This window comes from Rattus rattus, chromosome 10, assembly GCF_011064425.1.
Source record: "Rattus rattus isolate New Zealand chromosome 10, Rrattus_CSIRO_v1, whole genome shotgun sequence".
Taxonomy (NCBI): Eukaryota; Metazoa; Chordata; class Mammalia; order Rodentia; family Muridae; genus Rattus; species Rattus rattus.
Genome location: NC_046163.1, coordinates 41,928,532 through 41,948,092, shown reverse-complemented (window position 1 = coordinate 41,948,092; position 19,561 = coordinate 41,928,532). Strand labels below are relative to the sequence as shown.

Sequence of the window (19,561 nt, the reverse complement as noted above, 5' to 3'; positions counted from 1 at the left end):
AAATTGGCGTTTCAGACAATGGCTGGAATTCTCTGATCGCTTTCCATTTCCTTTTCCGTGAGAATCCTTGTGTACGTGTGTGCACATGGAGATGAGTGATCATCCTGGAGTATCTGTCATTCCTTGGGATTCTCAGAAAAATCGGGAACCTATTTATTGTAGAAGTTCGCAGCATAAAAGGCCAGTGAGGGCAGAGCACTGCCGCTGCTGAACAGTGGTGGAAGGCAGTATGTAGGAGCTAGATGCATGGAGCAAAACAATTAGTTTTGTTCCTAGCAAAGCAAAAAAACAAGCAAACAAAAAAAAATCCAAATATGCTTTGATCTAACAAATAAGTTGCTGTTTCCTATTATTTCTGGCATTGCGCTCTGTTGGTGTTTAGTCCTTCCCAGTATGCTTTGCTCAAGCATTTTCTCCATCTAGTTCTTCTTTAAAGCTCCTACCAATCTAATACAATCCAGATAAGATTGCCCAGCACAAGGAATATGTTCAGAAAATTAGCTTTTTAATCAGTGATTTGCCTCCATGGGTATGTATATTACCTTCCCAATCACACAGTACTTTGTTGAGATTTTATTTCTAAGTTACTATCAGAGTAGACTTAGAATCTTTGGCCATTTATAGGTTAAACTTAAAGTTGTTTTAATGATGACACAGCTAGAAGCTTTTCTTAGTTTTTCTCATCACAAAACTAGGACTTTTGAACACTTAAGCTGAAGTCTCAGTTAATATGTAGAATTGCTTTAAACACACTTCTTTTGTGCTTTTTATATGTGGTACTGCATACAACTTTCAGTCACGTCTGAACTTTGTTTACTGTGATATACCAAGTGTTAAAACATTATTTTATTAGGGAACAAGAAATGGTCAAGAGAGTGGTGTTGAAATTGGAATTGACACAATTCAGTTTGGTGCTCCAGCCTCAAACGGGAATGAAAATGAGGTGGTTCCTGTGCTTTCAGAGAAACCAACTGACAAAGTTCCTGAACCTAAAGAGCAGCGTCAGAAACAGCCTCGGGCAGGGCCCATTAAAGCTCAGAAGGTGAGTACTATTCTTTAGGTAGATGTGATTCTGGAATGGACATATTGCTCTAAAATTCAATTTCGTTTTTAATAAATCTTTCATTTTGATATATTTTGTCATAACATTAACTTTAGCTTCCAGACTTGAGTCTGGTAGAAAACAAAGAACATAAACCTGGTCCCATTGGAAAGGAACGATCATTAAAAAATAGAAAAGTGAAAGATGCCCAACAGGTTGAACCAGAAGGACAAGAGAAACCCAGCCCGGCTGTGGTCAGAAGCACAGATCCTGGAACAGCAAAAGAAACCAAAGCCGTCTCAGAAATGTCTGCTGAGATCGGAGCGATGATCTCTGTGTCCTCGCCAGAATATGGCACTGATGCAAAGGTAGGCATGCACTGACCATGTATTCGATGCACAACCAAGGTCCAAAATGAGTGACAGGAGCATCAATGATGTACTTTTTATCCTGAACATTTGATTATAATGGTGGTTGTATCAAGCCCTTTTTGGTGGCTGTTTGTTGTTGTTTGTTTTTGGGTTTGTTTTTTTTGGGGGGGGGGCAGGGTTTCTCTGTGTAGCCCCAGCTGGCTATAGACCAGGCTGGTCTCTTAACTCACACCCACCTGCCTCTGCCTCCAGAGTGCTGGGATTACCACCACCTGACATACAGCAAACCTATTTTGTGACGTTCTATCTATCATATGATGTAAATGTCTCTGCAAAAGGTTACATTTTTGCAGACGTTTAACTGTATTTTGCTGAATGGCCTAAATAGAAAACTGTAAAAGATCAGAATTCTTTCCCTTAAGATTGTAAGCATTTCAAAGTTGTCTACTTGTCTGGTATGCCTGTATTTTGCCCTCTACTATTATTCTATTTTTAAAGTGAGACAAACTTGAAACAAATCACTGTTTCTGAGGTTGAACACTAAAAGTATTGGCTTAGTTTTGGTTGCTACATTGAATGAAAGACATGTATCTTTTAAAATGCAGTCAGCTCCCTTACATCCATGAGTTCAGGATCCATGAATTCAAATCTGGATCAAAGAAATTATTCCTCAAAAATTGGAGGTGGTTTGTTTTGGGTTTTTGTTTGTCTTCATTAAACAGTAGCATCCAGTGACGGAACATTTCACTGTGTTGCATGCCATTAGTGATGTAGAGAAAATACCATAGTTTTTTTATGTAAGACTTAAGCATCCACCTCTCTGCGGGCCCAGTATGTAACTAGATGTGCCTAGAAAGGCAAGATATGTCAAGTGACTAGAAACAGATGCTTGTACTCTTTTGGGGACTTAAGTCACAGAAATATTCAATCCTGTCGATAGCCTTCTACCTCATGCTGTGAAAATATATTTTAAATATGCATAAAAGTCTAGCAGCAGTTGAGATATTGTCCCCTCAAAGTGGGTCCACGCTCTTTCAGCAACTATTAGTTTGGTGGGTTGAAGTTTTAGGGCATAGTAGTGTGTGTCCGTCCGTCCGTCCATCCGTCCATATTCCACCCCCGCTCCCCCCCCCGTTCCAAACAGCTTGACTTCTGTTAGACTCAAACAGTGACCTGTACATTCAGCTTTGTTCTCTGTTATTCCTCCACAGGAGTCTGTAACAGACTACACTACACCTTCCTCTTCTCTGCCTAACACTGTGGCTACTAATAATGCAAAGATGGAGGATACTTTGGTTAATAATGTAAGTAATCGATCAAATTTAGCAGGTCTGGATAGGAACCTGACTCATACACCACTGTATCTTAAGCACACTGTTGTGAAAAGTATTTGACTCTTAACAAGAAATGAGTTGATAGCAAGTTTGTATTTTGAGCAGTGTATAAATATACCTACTTTTAAAATCAGAGTTTAGGCCTCCTCCTCTCTTCCCTTCCCTTTCCCTTCCCCTCCTCTCCCCACAACCCTGTTGTCAGCTTTCAAAGACTTGTGCTGGGACTTGATTTTGATGAGCACTCATCCTATTAACCTAATTTGGTAAAAAGTTTTGGGTTCAGCCTTACATACTATAGTTTTATTAGTTTAATTTTGTTCAAAGTAAGACTTTTCATGATTCAATAGAGCCATTTACAAAAATATTTAAAGGCAGTAGAAAGTATTTTCAAATTGAACTACATAGACCTGACCTTGCCAACACTGCTTTTGTGGAAATTGAGCTGTAGTATGAATACATAAATATTCTATAATTTCTTAAATTACCTAATATTAGGTGATATTAAGGTGATGTGACACATAAAGCCTTAGTTTTCTAGAGCCACCAGATTATAATCTGATGTTTTAAGTCAGTACAGTTTATCATTTTGCCTAGTTCAGTATAGATGAAAAAACTAGTCTAAAAAGGAACTTGCTGTAGCCTCATGCACAGCATAATTGTGACATTTAAAAGTTTCTTATATGGTTCTTGCTTTTCAAAATAAATGGCTCTTTTGAGAGTAAATAGGGAAAATTTTGGTCATCTGATCATCTTTTTGAATTTAAGGTAATGTAATCAAAAGCTGTCATATTCGAATGATGATTGTTCTTTCCAAAAATACTTGTATAGCTATAACGATTTCTTCAAAAGGACTTTATCATTTTCAGTATTAAAAAATCTAGCATCAAGTATGTAGAATTTTAGAGAGGCGAGCTACATTAGGGGTCAGTTAACTAAATTATAGCCAAATTAAAAGACTTATATAGCTAAGGAAAAGGGATGGAAAGGAGTCCGCTGTACTTGATATTGAGAGCTGATTAGCTTGTCGAGAGTTTAGAATTTATAAGACTGCTTCATGCACCAAAGCCTGGAATAATCCACCACCACCACCACCTTTATGAGAAGAGTTTCCTATATAACAGGAAACTTAGAAGAAAGAGCCTTTGTTGAGTTTCAACGCTGATTCCACTGCTAGCTTGTCTGTAATGTTACAATAAAGTATATGCTTTCATTGTGCAATCTTTCCTCATTTAAAAAATTTATAAAATGCCACTTTTTTCATTCTCTAAACTTGTAGCATTTTGTCATTGAAAAATATATATGCCAATGAGCACTTTAGTATAGTCTCCGTGTACCCCTAAGGCCAATTAGCATATGACTGTGTACACTCTGACAGAGAAGAAGACATGTAGTATAAGGTACAGGTGAATAGTCTATATCTGCTAATTAGCAGTCTATCTAAGGCATCTGTGAATGAAAAAACAAAATTTAGGTTAGGGGGTATTGTAAATTCAGTATAGATGACGTCAGTGTTGTTTCCTTAGACCAAATGTGGTAGTGATTCTGTGGTAATGATAAAGTCTTCCATGAGCAAAAGTTTTAAGGCTTTTTGAGAGATCTTTTCATTAATCTGTTCGAAGTTTCCATTTTAAAATGCAGAACTTTTGTTTTTATTGTTGGTTTTTTGTTTTTTTTTTTTTTTTTTTTTTTTTTTTTTTTTCGGAGCTGGGGACCGAACCCAGGGCCTTGCGCTTCCTAGGCAAGCGCTCTACCCCTGAGGTAAATCCCCAACCCCTAGAACTTTTGTTTTTAAAAGTACATATCTTAGGTTTATTTCTGTTGGAATTTCATATAGGCTTCCTTTTAAAAAATGTATATGTGTACATGTATGAGCTTGAGGGAGTTTACGTGTACAGCTTGCATGAATGAACCCCCCAGAGCCAAAGAAAACATGTTGGACAACACTTGAACTGTATTGTGGTGTATCACCAGAAACAGAATCTAGGTCCTTTGAAAAAAAAAATGTAAGCACTCTGAACCACCTTTAAAATAAATGTCTTAACTTGTGTGGTAGTTCTGTTATCCAGTATTAAAATTATTGTGTATTTTGAATGTCCCACATAGTTAAATACAGATGACCTTTTTTATTAGAGGTTTAGCTGATGTCATGAATTTACTTTAAAATCTTTGTTAGGTAGCATGTGTTTGACAGATCTCTGTTAAATATATAGTCAAAGTATCTCAAAGTGATCTTAAAATCTGAAAGCATCCCAGCCATATTCCCTGAGGAACTGAGTGAATCAGAGGCAAACATAGAGCAGTGCACAGAGTAAGGTTACAATATCCAGGAACTGTGAGGTAGGAACGGTGCCTGCCACCCTACAGTTCTAACAGTGTTTGCTACAGCCCTGTCTTTACATGAAAGAACGGTTTGGTGTGAAGAGGTAAGGGTATATTCCAAACCTTGCTCAAGAGTTTACTCTGCTTTTTGAATCTAGTTACAAGAGGCTGTTTAGGGAAGAGGTTTGCACTGCTGTGTTAAATACCAAGATAGGAACCTGCACTTGGTCCGTATATGCTGAAAGTTGTATTTCTTAGAGCTTCAGTGCACAGAGGATGGCTTTTGGATCAGTAGTATTATTACCAGCTTACCCCCGGGAATTTCTTTAAGATCCAAGTGGATAGTGTTTCTCTCCAGAACTTAAACATAGTTATCTGCCTCTGCAAACATTGTAACCTAAGTAATCAGGGGCGCTCCTTTTAGGACTGCTGGGGCTTTTGTAGCATACTCAGATGGTGATGTGTTGCCTGCCTTTTCAGGTGCCCCTGCCCAACAGCCTTCCCCTCCCTAAGAGGGAGGCCATGCAACAGAGCTCCAGTCTGACCTCAGTTCCTCCCACTACTTTCAGCCTCACCTTCAAGGTATGTGCGGCATTGGTCTCTGCGCTCCTGAATCATTGCATGCAAGAAACACAAGTTCACAGCAACTATCTGTCTGTCTGTCTCTCTCCTCTCTCTCTCTCTCTCTCTCTCTCTCTCTTCTCCTCTCCTCTCTCTCTCTCTCTCTCTCTCTCTCTCTCCTCTCTCTCTCTCTCTCTCTCTCTCTCCTCTCCTCCTCTCTCTCTCTCTCTCTCTCTCTCTCTCTCTCTCTCTCTCTCCCTCTCTCTCTCTGGTGACATCAAATCATACCTTAAAAATCAGTTAGCTTTTAACGCTGCCTGACAATGACAAGGTCTTGTGCATTCTGTCATAAAAATTAGAATAACTTATGATTTGTACTCAGATACAAAGTGCTAATTATTACAAGAATGTTCTTTTTTCTTATAAGTCATTTGTAAATTGAATGGATGCAGAAATATTTCATGAAAAGGCTATTAACACAGGCATACTTTATAAGCAAAACTGAGAATTTATGGTTTGAAATACTAAAGAAGAAACTTGGGACCTCACACTCGAGGCAAGCACTTTACCTCCACATCCCCCAGTCCTTTGTTTCTTCATACACAGCCTCTTTAAGTAGCCCAGGCTGGCTTTTAACTTCATGGTCCTTCTATATGGGCCTAAAATAATTAAATTTTTAGTATCCTTGTATTTCCAAAGACAAAAACTGTTTTCCTTGCTGGTTAAGAAGTGAAATCAGCCAAGTGTATGTATGGACAATAATATGTCATGTACTTTAGTTTTAGTATTCTTTCAATTTCCTATACCTCCATAATGCCAGGCTACTGTCTCAGTGATTGACACACTCTTATTAAGTCCCAACAAGATGTTTTGTTTTGACTTAACAGTTATTTTCAACACATTTTAATGAAGATCAAAAGTTGGTATTTCTAAGACAGGTAGATTATTGTCTTTTATCTGAGAAGGAATCTCCTAATCAATCAAAAGTATTCAGACTTTCCTCTTACCTCATTATATATGGAGAATCCAAACGTAAAATATGACTGGATACACATCAGCAAAGCCAGTCTTCTGTCAGAAGTTAGGCAGGAACATCAGCTATTCTAAGGGGCGGAGGTCACAAACCTGGCTGTGGTTTTCATCATTCAGAACAACTAATGAAAAACTCAGCTAAAACACCAGAGCACATATCCTGAGTAAGAGCTCAAACCGAGGGCAGTGCAGAAGCAGAGAGGCCCTGTGCAGGCACTAGGCTAGGGCTTAGGAAGGACCTTAAAAGTCAGGGGGTTGGGTTTGGGACTGGGGTTCCAGTCCTACCCTAACCTCCACAGCTTTTATTTTAAAATAAAATACACTCAAATGGCATGGTTAGTGTGGGAAATATATGTGTGTTTAGCTGTGGTGGTCTGCATAGATGAAGTGGTGAGTAGTGTGGTTTTTAAAAGGGAGATGAAGAAATAAAATACTTAAGGTGTTTAAAAACTTAGAAATTGCCAGGCGACGGTGGCAGTGGCAGGGAGATCTCTGAGTTTTAGGCCACCTTGTTCCCCAGAGTGAGTTTTAGGACAGCCAAGACTATACAGAGAAACCCTATCTTTAACACCACCACCACCACCCCACCTCAGGGGGAAAAAATTGTAGAAACAAATTTAGAAATTGGCATTTAGAACTGAAGAGATGGCTCAGCAGTTAAAGGCATTGACTGTTTTCTTCCAGAGGTTCTGAGTTCAATTCCCAGCAGCCACATGTTGGCTCACAACCATCTGTAATGGTATCCAATCCGTCTGGTGTGTCTGAAGACAGCAACAGAATGTTCACATATATAAAATAAATTACTTTTTTTTTTTTTTTAAGGAATTGGTATTTAAAGGGTGGTGGAATTATTCAACATTTGAAGAATGGCTGGTCTAAATTGAAGAGAAAGATCTATCTGAAATTTTAATATTAAAAAGGGAAATTGATTAAGAAATAGGTGAGGTGACATCTGTGTAAATGTCAGGGCCTGAGAGATGAAGGCAGGAGTTGCTATTCAGAGTCATCTTTCCGTGCACAGTGAGTTTAGGCCAGTCTGTGTCACAGCGAAACAGGGAAAGCAAACTGGAGGAGACGCATGTCTCACTGTTGTCACATCCTTTAATATTTCAGTTCTAAATACACTGTTTTTCAATTAGCTGTTTACCAAACTAATATGGCCTTTTCATTTTTAGTTTTTAAAACAGCGGGTGGAGAAATTTAGTTGCACGTGTGGCAGGCATTATTATTATCTGAAAGTCAGTGGACACTTCTGCTCCATTTTAAAGACCTAATTCTGTCTTTTAAAACATGAAAGTCCATGTAAACCAGGGCTACAAATATATGTGGCTAAGACAGTACTTGCCCTGCCTTGTGTGTTTGAGAAGTATTGGTTTAAAAAGAAAGGAACAGAGGGGGCAGTGTTTCTTAAGTCCCTTTCTGATGACAGGAAGAACTTTAAGGCTGTTCCATGGAGGAACCAGTTTTCTTTTTTTATTACACTGGTGAGAGGTAGGGCCATTTGTTTTTGATAAGTGCTTTAGCTATGGCTTAATATGTATTTCCAAAGCTTTCGATAAGTTCTGGTTTTTTGGGTTTTTTTTGTTTGTTTGTTTTTGTTTTTGTTCTTAAATAACCCTCTGGGTAGAAAGCTTGCAAACTCTCGAGCTGACACTATTTGGAATCTACATACTGGGGTGTAGAGGGTGTGGTCTGTTGATTTTTCTTATTTGTTTTTTACTTTGTTTGCTTTAACAGAAGTCTATTTTATTGCAGATGGAGTCTGCACGGAAGGCATGGGAAAATTCTCCAAATCTAAGGGAAAAGGGATCCCCAGTCACTTCTACAGCACCTCCAATTGTGAGTGGCGTCAGCAGTAGTGCCAGTGGACCAAGCACTGCTAATTACAACTCATTTTCCAGTGCATCAATGCCTCAGATCCCAGTTGCCTCGGTCACTCCTACAGCATCGCTATCAGGTAGAAATTTGTCATAGCTTTCCTGGTCTACCTTTTTGTTTAAAGCACTGAGGAGTGAAGCTAGTTGCCTGATGTTTCCTGGACAAGCACTGTATGTACCATTGAACCACACTCCCAGCTTAAATGATCTGCTATTCCCTGAGGAGAAAAAAAGTACTTTCTGAAAACTCCCCTTCTCTTAATGTGACTTTTATTGATTGATGCTTTTCATTGAGAAAAATCCTGTCTTCTAAATTTTTCTCTGAAGCTCACCCTTTTGTTGTCAATTTTTCATACCTAAGTATTTAACATAGTTCAGAATATAAATTCCTATAGCTTATAAATGATTTTTTCAGTGTGTTTAATTTAAAGGTATTAATGGAATAGGTTATATTTTCTAATGATGTTAGGTGGGTAGTGTTGCCCGGGGAATCGTTGTCACAGAGTTAGAAGAAGCTGTCCTCCCTTCCTTAGAGTTTGGACAAGTGCTGACTTGTAGGAGCTTTGTGGTCGTTAAAGACTAGCAAGTGTCTCCGAATGCTGACTTGTAGGAAAGTACATCTCTAGAACATTACGTATTACTTAGCCATATTGCTTCTGTTGGTTTTGTTTGTTTGTTTGGGTTTTTTTTTTTTTTGGAGCTGAGGACCGAACCCAGGGCCTTGCGCTTGGTAGGCAAGCGCTCTACCACTGAGCTAAATCTATCCCCAACCACTATATTGCTTCTGTTTAAAAACAAATTTTATTTCACGTTTTCACATTCCTTGATGTTTCCAAAGCAGTGGAAAATAACCTTTCCGGTGGATAAAAATATACCTTGTACAGAACTTGCTTGCTTTGTTTTTTATTTGGTGATTACAGTGTTGCTTTTGTATATTCTGCCACATTGTATTAATTTGAAACCCTACTCCACCATTGGTGTTTGGGCTGTCCTATAGCAATTTTTGTATTAGTTTTAGTAGGTATATTTAGACAGTCCCAAAGTGAGCAAGGTAGTATGTGCCTGTTTTCTCAGCACTTGGTTGATTGAAGCAGGAAGATTAGAAACTTGAGGCCAGCCTGGACAGCTATGAAAGCACTGTCTCAAAACCTTGGCGATGACTCCTGCACTGTAATGTCATGCCAAATAATGCCCTAACTCCTTTTTTTTTTTCCTTTTTTTTTTTTTTTTTTTTTCCTTTCTTTAAAACTTGTCCATTCATTCCCCACTGCCCATTTTTTTTAGACTAGCTTGAACTCCTCTACTTTAGTGGGAATGGGTATAAAACAAACGGGAGATTGGTAGGATGAGTAGTTGTAAAGTTCCTCGTCTGTCTTTGGAATGCAGTGACCTATTTCCAGGTCAAGCTAATAGTCTCTAGGATATTGTTGAGCAGACAGCGACAAGGATAAAAGGCCATCCATCCATCCTTCACACTGACAGGGCTTTCTTCTTCCCTTTCCAAGACATGGTTGTCTGTATTCCTGGAGCTCTCTGTAGGTGAGAATAAGACTCTGCCTGTACCTCCGGAGTGTGAGATTACAGGAACATGGCTAGGATTAGAGGAGTGTGCTACCGTGGCCGCTTTACATTGCTAGTTCTTGAGACACTCAACCCCCTCAAATATTTTTGATGCTTGAAGACTTAATGTAGATAAAACCCATAGAACCCATACAATCAAAAGACATGGGTATGAAGAGCGAATATGCTATATTTTTCTTTCTTCAACTACAGGAGCTGGTACTTACACTACCTCTTCATTGAGTACAAAATCTACAACCACGTCGGACCCTCCTAATATTTGTAAAGTAAAACCCCAACAATTACAGACCAGCAGCTTGCCTTCTGCCAGTCATTTTTCACAGTTAAGCTGTATGCCTTCCCTTATTGCACAGCAACAGCAGAGTCCACAAGTTTATGTGTCTCAGTCGGCAGCAGGTAATATTTCTAGGCTTGGTTATAGGACTTGTGTGCTCTTTTCCTCTCATGACCCTTTTAATGCTTTGGGTTCTCCCCCCGCAACCCCCCCCAAATGTACTTCTTGACAAGAATTCTGGGACTTTTAGAAGGGTGTGTCTGTCTGTCTCTCCACTTTTGTCTTCTATATTTATGACAAGTTAGTATCTTATAATGGTGACTTCCAGTTTTCACCTTAAAAGTTCTATGAGTACCATCTATTAGTATTAGTGCCTAATATCTAGTAATTCATAAAGTACATGAACCCACAATTCTTTTAAGAATCTTCTAAGACTTGTATGCTAATCTATATTGACAGTATTATAGATAAGACTCTTGATTCCTATCTGCATCATTATAAAAATATATTTAAAATATTTTTAATATATTTAAAATCTACACCAAACATTTTAATCACTAAATGCTAGTTTGTTTCAGTATTGCCCTGTCCTACTCTGTAATTTAATATTGGAGTGGATTTGTTGATTCAGTGATCAGGTTTGTTTCTTGTGTGAAATGTAACCAGTACATTCCTAATTGAGAACATATGAGAGCTTTTATTTTGTATGGCCCAGTAGCACCAAATATACAATGTTTTATTCTCATGTACTTTTCTACTAGAAGCTTTATATCTTTTTACATTTATACTTCTCCAGTGTCTGTTTTCAGAATGTTCACATTTAAAATCAGCTAGAAAATCTTTTTTTTTTAACTGCTGTAAGTAATTTGATTTATAACTTGGAAAATTCTGAAATTTAGATAATACTGTTTGTTTTTCCTGATGGTCTAGCTCAAATCCCAGCCTTCTATATGGACACAAGTCATTTATTCAATACCCAGCATGCGCGATTGGCTCCGCCATCCCTGGCCCAGCAGCAGGGCTTCCAACCTGGTCTGTCACAGGTGAGCATCCTTGACATGTATATTTCTTGACACTTCTATGGCATTTCTATCTTGGGCTCTAGAATTAGATTCACTTAGGTTAAAACCCACTTTGAATTACCTTGGATAGGCTATTAGCAAAACTTGGAGAAAATTTTAATTCCCACAATACCAGAGCTTAATATACCAATATGCAACAAAACTGTTTTTAAAGCGTTATTTTTATGTCTGGAGTTTTGTTCTTATTTTCCCCACCTTGTGATTTGTGTATGTGAAGCTTGTGCCTACTTATTACATGTGCATTTTTTTTATTGCATTGCAGCCAACATCCGTTCAGCAGATTCCAATCCCTATCTATGCCCCACTACAAGGGCAGCATCAAGCCCAGCTGAGTTTGGGGGCTGGGCCTGCTGTTTCCCAGGCTCAGGAATTATTCAGTTCTTCAATTCAACCATATAGGTAAATTGCCTTAAAAGTTTGTTTCTATAATTTTTAATAAAACAATTGAAGATTATGCAGTATCTAGTATTAATTCCCTTTCCCAAACCCTATTATTATAAACCAAATAATAAGTGTGTACAATCTATTTTTCAAGCCTGTGCCTGGTGATTTCAACTATGCCTTGGATTCTTTTGTTCTTGTACTTTGTTCAGGTAGAATTTTCATAACCCATGAACTGTCTTTATTAGAGCTATTCTATCTAGGCACGGTAACTCACACTTAAGAGTCCCAGTCCTCGGGAGGCAGAGGCAAAAGGATCATTTGTGCGTTCAAAGCCAGCCTCAAAGCAATTAAACAAACTTTACTTTCTTCCATACTGGTCTCAAGACTATATGTGTAATGTCACCAAAGAGAAAACTAAGTTTGACTCTCAGTTTTGCAGAGAACATGTAAAATGTAAATAATTATTATAATAGGTAACATGTAAACTATTTGTTGTCAAGAGTGGGCTTTTCCCTCAAATTTTTCCATTTGGAGTTCTGTTGCAAACGGGAATTAATCTTGAAACAAGTGGTCAAAGACCTTGTCTTCCCTCCCTAATTACTGATTAAGAGTACTTGGCTATTTGGGACACAGGATTTTCACATTCTAAATAAAATTAATGTATAATGTGACCTCCTGCTTAATACTTTCCTTAGGTCGCAGCCAGCCTTTATGCAAAGCAGCCTTTCCCAGCCTTCTGTGGTCCTCTCTGGTACAGCTCTCCACAACTTCCCAGCAGTCCAGCACCAGGAGCTTGCCAAGGCACAGTCAGGTCTTGCCTTTCAGCAGACTTCAAATACTCAGCCCATCCCTATACTGTATGAACATCAGCTGGGTCAGGCATCAGGACTAGGAAGTTCTCAGCTGATTGATACACATCTTCTTCAGGTAAGACTGCTTTCTTTTGGTGTTCTTACTGGGTTTTTTAAATCCAGATTCTTTTAGTCCCATAATTATAACTTACAAAGAAAAAATCTGTATGAGTTAACTATTAAAAGATATAATGGGGTAGAAAACAAAACAAAGATATTCCTTTTCGTTGTTTGTTTTTTTGAAACAGGGTTTCTCTGTGTAGATCAAGGTGGCCTCTGAACTCAACAGGTCTGCCTGCTTCTGTTTCCCGAGTGCTGGGATTAAAGGTGTGCACCACCATGCCTGGCTATAATATTCGCTTTTTAAGATGATAATGTTGACACAAATCGCATGGGACTTGCTTCTCAGTTTTTATTCTCGTTTCTTGTAAATCTTTCTAGGCAAGAGCAAATCTTACTCAAGCGTCAAATCTTTACTCTGGACAAGTACAGCAGCCTGGTCAGACAAATTTTTATAACACTGCCCAATCACCAAGTGCTCTCCAGCAGGTAAACTATGGCATGGTAAATTTCCTCAATTTTCTATATTATTCTTTGTATTGTTTTGTTGTTATTTTTAGGTTTATATAGATATTTTCCAATTGGCACTGAAATGCTGTGGGAATCCTACTAGGTCTACTGGAGGTGAAAGATGCTTGACTTGTGTAACAGCCTGCCCCTCACTCCAGTCCATTGTGGACTTACTTGGCTTTTGTAAGCTGGGTTTTCATAAGAAAGGAAGCCATGCATATGGAAGTTAGAAAATCATTTATTCAAAAATCTAATGCAATGCCCATGAGGCTGGGGTGAAAGAAGGCTCTGAGGCAGTTAATGCAGCAGAGCAGCACTGAGAGAGTGTCTTAAATGCGTGGGTATGATTAGACTTTGCAGTGGAAAGTGAATGTTCTCTTCTGGTATTACTATGCATGGTAGAAGGCTAGAGGAGGAAAGCAAGCCATTTATCTTGCTGTTGCAAGGAATGACAGTTTACAATACCATCTTATCATCAAGTAAGAGTTGTCTGTTTGAAAACTAAAAAGACCTTTTACTTAAACTCAGTTTGACCAAACCTGTAATAATATAGAAATATTGGTGGAGGGAACTTGAGCTATTTTAATGCATATTTTCTGGTATTTGATTTGTGCTCTGTGTGTCTTCAGAGTTAGTGGCCATTTCAGTTACGTGGTTTCTCCACTACAGTTAACATATACAATGAACTGTTAATCTAGACCTTCGTGTGATAATGAAACCACCAAATAAATACCTACCACATCTCTCCAGACTGTGCCTGCTGTTACGCAACTTGAGGCTGTATATTGTTGTCACCTCTAATACAAGAACAGACATAGTCAGGGCTGAATGGCTCGGTGTAGTGCTTCATACCTTTAATCCCATCACCTGGAAGATAGAGGCAAATGAATCTCTTGATTTCAAACCAGTCATGACTGCACAGTGAGACCCAACTTAAAGGGGGAAAGCAGAGCTAGTTACTTGTTTAAAAGATTTGTACATACATACTATGTATTTGAAAGTGTGTTTACTTACATTTTTAATTTAAAAATTATTTGAAGATCTCTGTTGGTATATATGTAGGTACACACACAAAATGCTTAAAGCAAATGGTTACTTTGCTTGTTTGTTTGCTTTTCTAGGTTACAGTACCATTACCAGCATCCCAGCTTTCCTTGACTAATTTTGGATCTACAGGACAGCCTCTGATTGCCTTGCCTCAGACACTTCAGCCCCAGTTACAGCACACAACCCCACAAGCACAGGCTCAGAGCTTGAGCCGTCCTGCCCAAGTAAGCCAGCCTTTCAGAGGGTTAATCCCTGCTGGAACGCAGCATGGCATGATGGCAACCACAGGAAAAGTAAGTGAGATTTGGTTTTACATGAGGTTAGTAATGTTTGGGGGGGACGCGGGGTTGTTTTGTTTTGTTTTGTTTGTTTTGTTCTTTTTTTACCACTTTATAGTTTAACCATCATATATAGGATGTTAAGCATTGCTGACAGAATTAGAGGAATGGTAACTTTTCTTCACAGATGTCTGAAATGGAACTAAAAGCCTTTGGGAGTGGCATTGATATCAAACCAGGAACACCACCAATTGGTGGTCGAAGCACCACGCCAACATCTAGTCCATTCAGGTAAGGTAGACATTTAAATTTGCTTAGGAAATTATATAATAATTTAAATTTTTAAAATTCAGTTGTTAAAATCCTTAAGGTGTTACCAGTCCTATGTTAAGCAGAAGTTAATGAGACATTTATTTTGTTAATTTTATCTAAAATGTTAACATTGTATTTTAAGAGCATTCTGTTACTATAAGTATAGGAACTCTCTCTTACTTTGCTGCTCTTAATAACATTACCATGTTCAGCCACTAAATGTGATAAAACTCCAAAAGTAAATGCCTTTAAAATCTAACAGCATTGTTTACCTGGCACTACTCTACTAACCAGTGACTTCTTTTCCAAGGGCTACATCAACAAGTCCAAACAGCCAGTCTAGCAAAATGAACAGCATTGTTTATCAGAAACAGTTCCAGTCAGCCCCTGCCACAGTGAGAATGGCACAGCCGTTTCCTGCACAGTTTGCACCCCAGGTAGGCAGATCTGAGTGGGAGTGAGTACAGTGCTTATAAGTGACGGCTAATCCGACTAAGGATGTGGCTTTATAGTCATAACATAGGTGAGGGCAGTCACAGTGTGCACTTTTGAATGATAGCTTGTCTGGTTTTAAAAGTGAATGTCTGATACTCAAGTATAAATAGACAGATGCAGTAGTTGTTTAGTTTTAAAGCAGACATTACAAATGCTCAAGGTTCCCCACACAGCTCTGACAGTTCAAGTCCCGTCCCTTTTGTCTTTTTGGAAGAAGTTTGATTTTTCAGTGAAGGGTCCCAGTGCTTAAGTGTTCCAGGCCCACAGTTGGGGTTGTTTTTGTAGAACCTGCGCAGCTGGAGTGAGAGTTTTTAGGTGTTTTAAATAATAATTACAGGTGTGCGTGTTTCTCCTCCCTCTGCTGCATCCTGCTGAAGACTGGTTAAGATTAGTAACTCACAGACTAGAATTGGTTCCTAAGGAACCCATTTGTTTGAGTTCCTGTAACCATACCTTCAGATTATGTTCTGTATAGAAGTGTGCTTTTCAACAGTTTGTTTCCTTTTCCGGCTCCCCCTTAGAGTTTCCACCTGAAGTGCCATAGCATGCTTTGCCTAATTTTTCTGTTAAACTTTATGAGCATGGCCAATTTATTCTTTGTCCTTATTAATGGAATGGCACAATCCAAAAACTTTCACTGGCAGAGTGGGCACAGATTTACGCTGGGATAAGCCAACCTGGTCTAGGTGGCTTTTTTTTTTTTTTTTTTTTTTCTTTTTCTTTTTTTTTTTTTTTTTTTTTTTTTTTTTTTTTTTTTTAACAGTTCAATGTTGTATGTTTTGTTTTTTCACTCAGATTCTCTCTCAGCCTAACCTGGTCCCTCCATTGGTAAGAGCCCCACATACTAACACCTTCCCAGCGCCTGTACAGAGGCCACCAATGGCACTGGCCAGTCAGATGCCTCCTCCTCCGCTGACCACAGGCCTCATGAGCCATGCCCGTTTGCCACCTGTAGCCAGGGGCCCTTGTGGATCACTGTCTGGAGTCAGAGGCAATCAGGCCCAGGCTGCGCTGAAGGCTGAACAAGATATGAAGGTTAGTACAGTGTTGCTGGCCAACAGAGCAAGAATCTGTCTCTGAATCCTGTCTAAAAAAAATGCCTCTGGCCCATAGCCGTGTGTCCAGGCATTTGTCGTCTTCACCAGACCTAACCAAGCTAACTGCCTTTATTTGTCCCGCATTCCCATTTTTTTTCTCCCTTCCATCCTTACCTTTCCTCCTTTTTATGACCCCTCCCCCCTTTGCCACTATAGTCAGAAAACAAATTAACATTTTAAACTATTCAGACGGATTGCTTATGAAATAAGTATTTGAGGGAGATCTGAGTTTCGATGCAGTATTTTCAAATATTAGAAAGAGGTAATATGGATTGTTTACTATCGGTTACCCTGTTTTGTTTTGTTTTGTTTTGTTTTTTTCTTTCCTCCCTGCCCTCCCTCCCCCACCCAACTTAATACACAATCATGATTATGTGAATTCTGGAATGGGTAAGACATGTTAGCTATCTTGATTTTTATTCCTTCAGAAATCATTTCAGTAATTTTCATCTTAAACTCCCCTCATCCTTTTTTGCCTGCCACCTGAGGTGGCTACATCCCACAATGCAATTATAGATGAAGAACTCAGAAAAGCACTTTGGGATCCTTCATGGTAAAAGACACAGATAGTCATGGGTTTGCTGAGGCCACCAGGAGTCTGTGTGGGGACAGTTCTTAGTATAAGTCTCACCTGTCTGCCTATACAACCAGTTGAGTTTGCTTCTGTAATTACTGTAGGGTTGACTTTAGGAATCTTAGCAGTTTTACTTGTCTTTAATCACTGCATAGGTTAGACCAGAACAGAGAAAAACTTAGTGCTTACAAGCAAGGACATGTGCACAGTAATGCTTTACTCTGAATTAGAAACATACTTTGTATTTTATATACAAGTTCCTTTGTATTTTTAAAGCTGAGTAATCCAACTTAGAGGTTACCCTTTAGGGGACCTCCTATGACACATCACTCAGTTTTGTTAGGCTCTGTGCCTAGGGTTTTCATCTGTTTGTTACTACTAAAAGTACTAGCACCAAAAGCTTTGCAGATTGTGTAGCCGTCTGCTCCTGGCTAATTGCCCCTTGATTTTTAAACATTCTTATGTTAAAATTGACATTAGAACATAATAATATTAATGGGTGGGAGAGTATAAATTTCTTAAATTGTTTGAGATTTTTAGATAGTATAGGTTTACCTATAGAACATGAAGGAGCTCTTGTGGTTTTGTTTTTGTTATGTGCAAAAGGAATAGAAAGTTAAGTTTAATTGAATACAGTATAGTACTATAATTAACAGATTAACGTAAGTATATTCTGTGGGGCACATTGTCATTGAAACTGAGATTATTTACCAGCTCAGAATGTGGTAGGAGCGATCAGAACTTAGTGATCAAGTGAAGTTGTAGTTACTAATTTCTGATGCTCTTCCCCTGCAGAAGAGAGCTGTGGGAAGAGGACTCAGCCACAAGACATTTGGTCCTAGGTGTTGGTAATGCCACAATATAAGTGCTTCCTTTTCATTTTATTGTAGACCACATATTGATAACTACAAGTTTTAAGTGTTACATTACATGTATGTTTTCAGATTTTGCAAGCAGCCTCCCCGAATAAAGTTTGGTATTAGTGAGCTGTTCCCAAAAAAAAGATATAAACCAGCAGCAATGTGTATTTTACTGTTTATAAGAGGGCAGACGCTAGAAAGATGGTGGGGGGTGGTCTTATTTCAGGTTTCCTTTTAAAAATCACATAGAATATTTTCAGAGCTAGGAAGAAGCCTATGCATTAAAAACTTGAAAGATCATTTGGGCCAAACAAACTTAGGGAAAACTGATTTTTGTGATTGGTACAAAAATTTGAACTGAGATTGATTTGACAGGCTTTGGTAACGGTAGATAACGTTGCAGTATTTTCAGTTCTTGTTTTCTTATTTTTAAAGGCAAAGCAGAGAGCAGAGGTTCTTCAGTCCACGCAGCGGTTCTTCTCTGAGCAGCAACAGAGCAAACAGATAGGAGGCAAAGCCCAGAAAGTGGACAGTGATACAAGTAAACCTGAGACACTGAGTGACCCTCCTGGTACCTGTCAGGAAAAAGTAGAAGAAAAGCCACCCCCTGCACCCACCATAACCACCAAACCTGTTAGAACTGGACCAATCAAACCTCAGGCGATCAAAACCGAAGAAACAAAATCATAAAGGCTGTGGTTTATTGAGGGTGGGTGGGCAGGGAAAGTGAAGTCAGATAATAATGCCAGCAGCCACGGGGTGAAGTGATCTGTGACACTGTCCTGTGAGACACACAAGGGGCAGAGAGCGTTTTACACCGACAGCTGCTACACCATTACAACGAGGCTCCACAGGCTCGCACCTCCCGTGTAACATTTGCATCTTCGGTTGGTTTATATACAAGTGTGCAACAGTCTGTAAGTGCGCACAGGTTAGTCTTAAGGAGCATGAAACACCAGAAATAGGAGAAGAACGATAACCACAGAGTAGCTCAGCTGGACACTGGGCGGTCCCATTGCTCCATCCGCTGTGGTTCTTTTGCTCCCTTGTGTTCTTTGGATGTGTCTATGGCATTTCTAGGCTTGAAAGTAAAATGATGCTATCTGGTGCTGGATAGAGGAGCCTTATTTTTTATTATGGCAGCTTGCTATTTTTGTAACATGGTGATTTGGTTGAACACAATTAAGTACGGTAGTAACTGATCTCCCCTTCTTCCTGGATGAGTGAGCAGATGATTAAATGTTGATGTCAGCATCCTTGAGTATATTCAGATGAGCAACGTATGGCTTCTGCTTCTGTTGAAAATGATGCTGTGTTTGATTGTGGTCCGAAGCTTTGAAGCACTACTTGGCATCTCCTTCCTCGGAGGTCTCACTGTTTAAACATAACAGATTTGATAGCCTGTTGGTAAGGTGAGGTCCAGCTTGTCTCCACTAGGTCATCTTCATGTGAATCCGGTGGCTATACGGTTTTGTTTTAGGGATATTTCATTTTTTTAATAACGGTTTTAGCTGACATTCATGGAGAGAATGAATCCTTAGAACTGTGCCACTAGTGAAAGGAAATCCTGTCTAGAGTATGTTTCTTTACAAAGCTGTGTCACACCATCCTTTGGGCCCT

General features: G+C 39.0%; 1 protein-coding gene across 11 annotated transcripts in view; it reads left to right on the top strand.

Annotated features, from left to right (window-relative positions):
* Prrc2c (proline rich coiled-coil 2C) overlaps positions 1-18,846 on the top strand; it is a 67,505-nt gene extending 48,659 nt beyond the window's left edge. For 4 of the 11 annotated variants that reach the window (XM_032915308.1, XM_032915310.1, XM_032915306.1 and 1 more), the window contains exons 21-35: positions 854-1,042; positions 1,159-1,410; positions 2,625-2,717; positions 5,547-5,648; positions 8,415-8,616; positions 10,310-10,513; positions 11,322-11,434; positions 11,736-11,872; positions 12,553-12,784; positions 13,150-13,272; positions 14,400-14,618; positions 14,791-14,894; positions 15,226-15,352; positions 16,206-16,445; positions 18,377-18,666. In XM_032915308.1, the coding sequence (XP_032771199.1) occupies positions 854-1,042; positions 1,159-1,410; positions 2,625-2,717; positions 5,547-5,648; positions 8,415-8,616; positions 10,310-10,513; positions 11,322-11,434; positions 11,736-11,872; positions 12,553-12,784; positions 13,150-13,272; positions 14,400-14,618; positions 14,791-14,894; positions 15,226-15,352; positions 16,206-16,445; positions 18,377-18,631 (2,592 nt within the window). In that variant the 3' untranslated portion in view covers positions 18,632-18,666. Of the gene's footprint in view, positions 1-853; positions 1,043-1,158; positions 1,411-2,624; positions 2,718-5,546; positions 5,649-8,414; positions 8,617-10,309; positions 10,514-11,321; positions 11,435-11,735; positions 11,873-12,552; positions 12,785-13,149; positions 13,273-14,399; positions 14,619-14,790; positions 14,895-15,225; positions 15,353-16,205; positions 16,446-17,876; positions 17,930-18,376 lie in introns of all 11 variants that reach the window. The other 7 variants (XM_032915311.1, XM_032915312.1, XM_032915315.1 and 4 more) reach the window with 7 other exon arrangements.
* Positions 18,847-19,561: the final 715 nt, after the last annotated feature.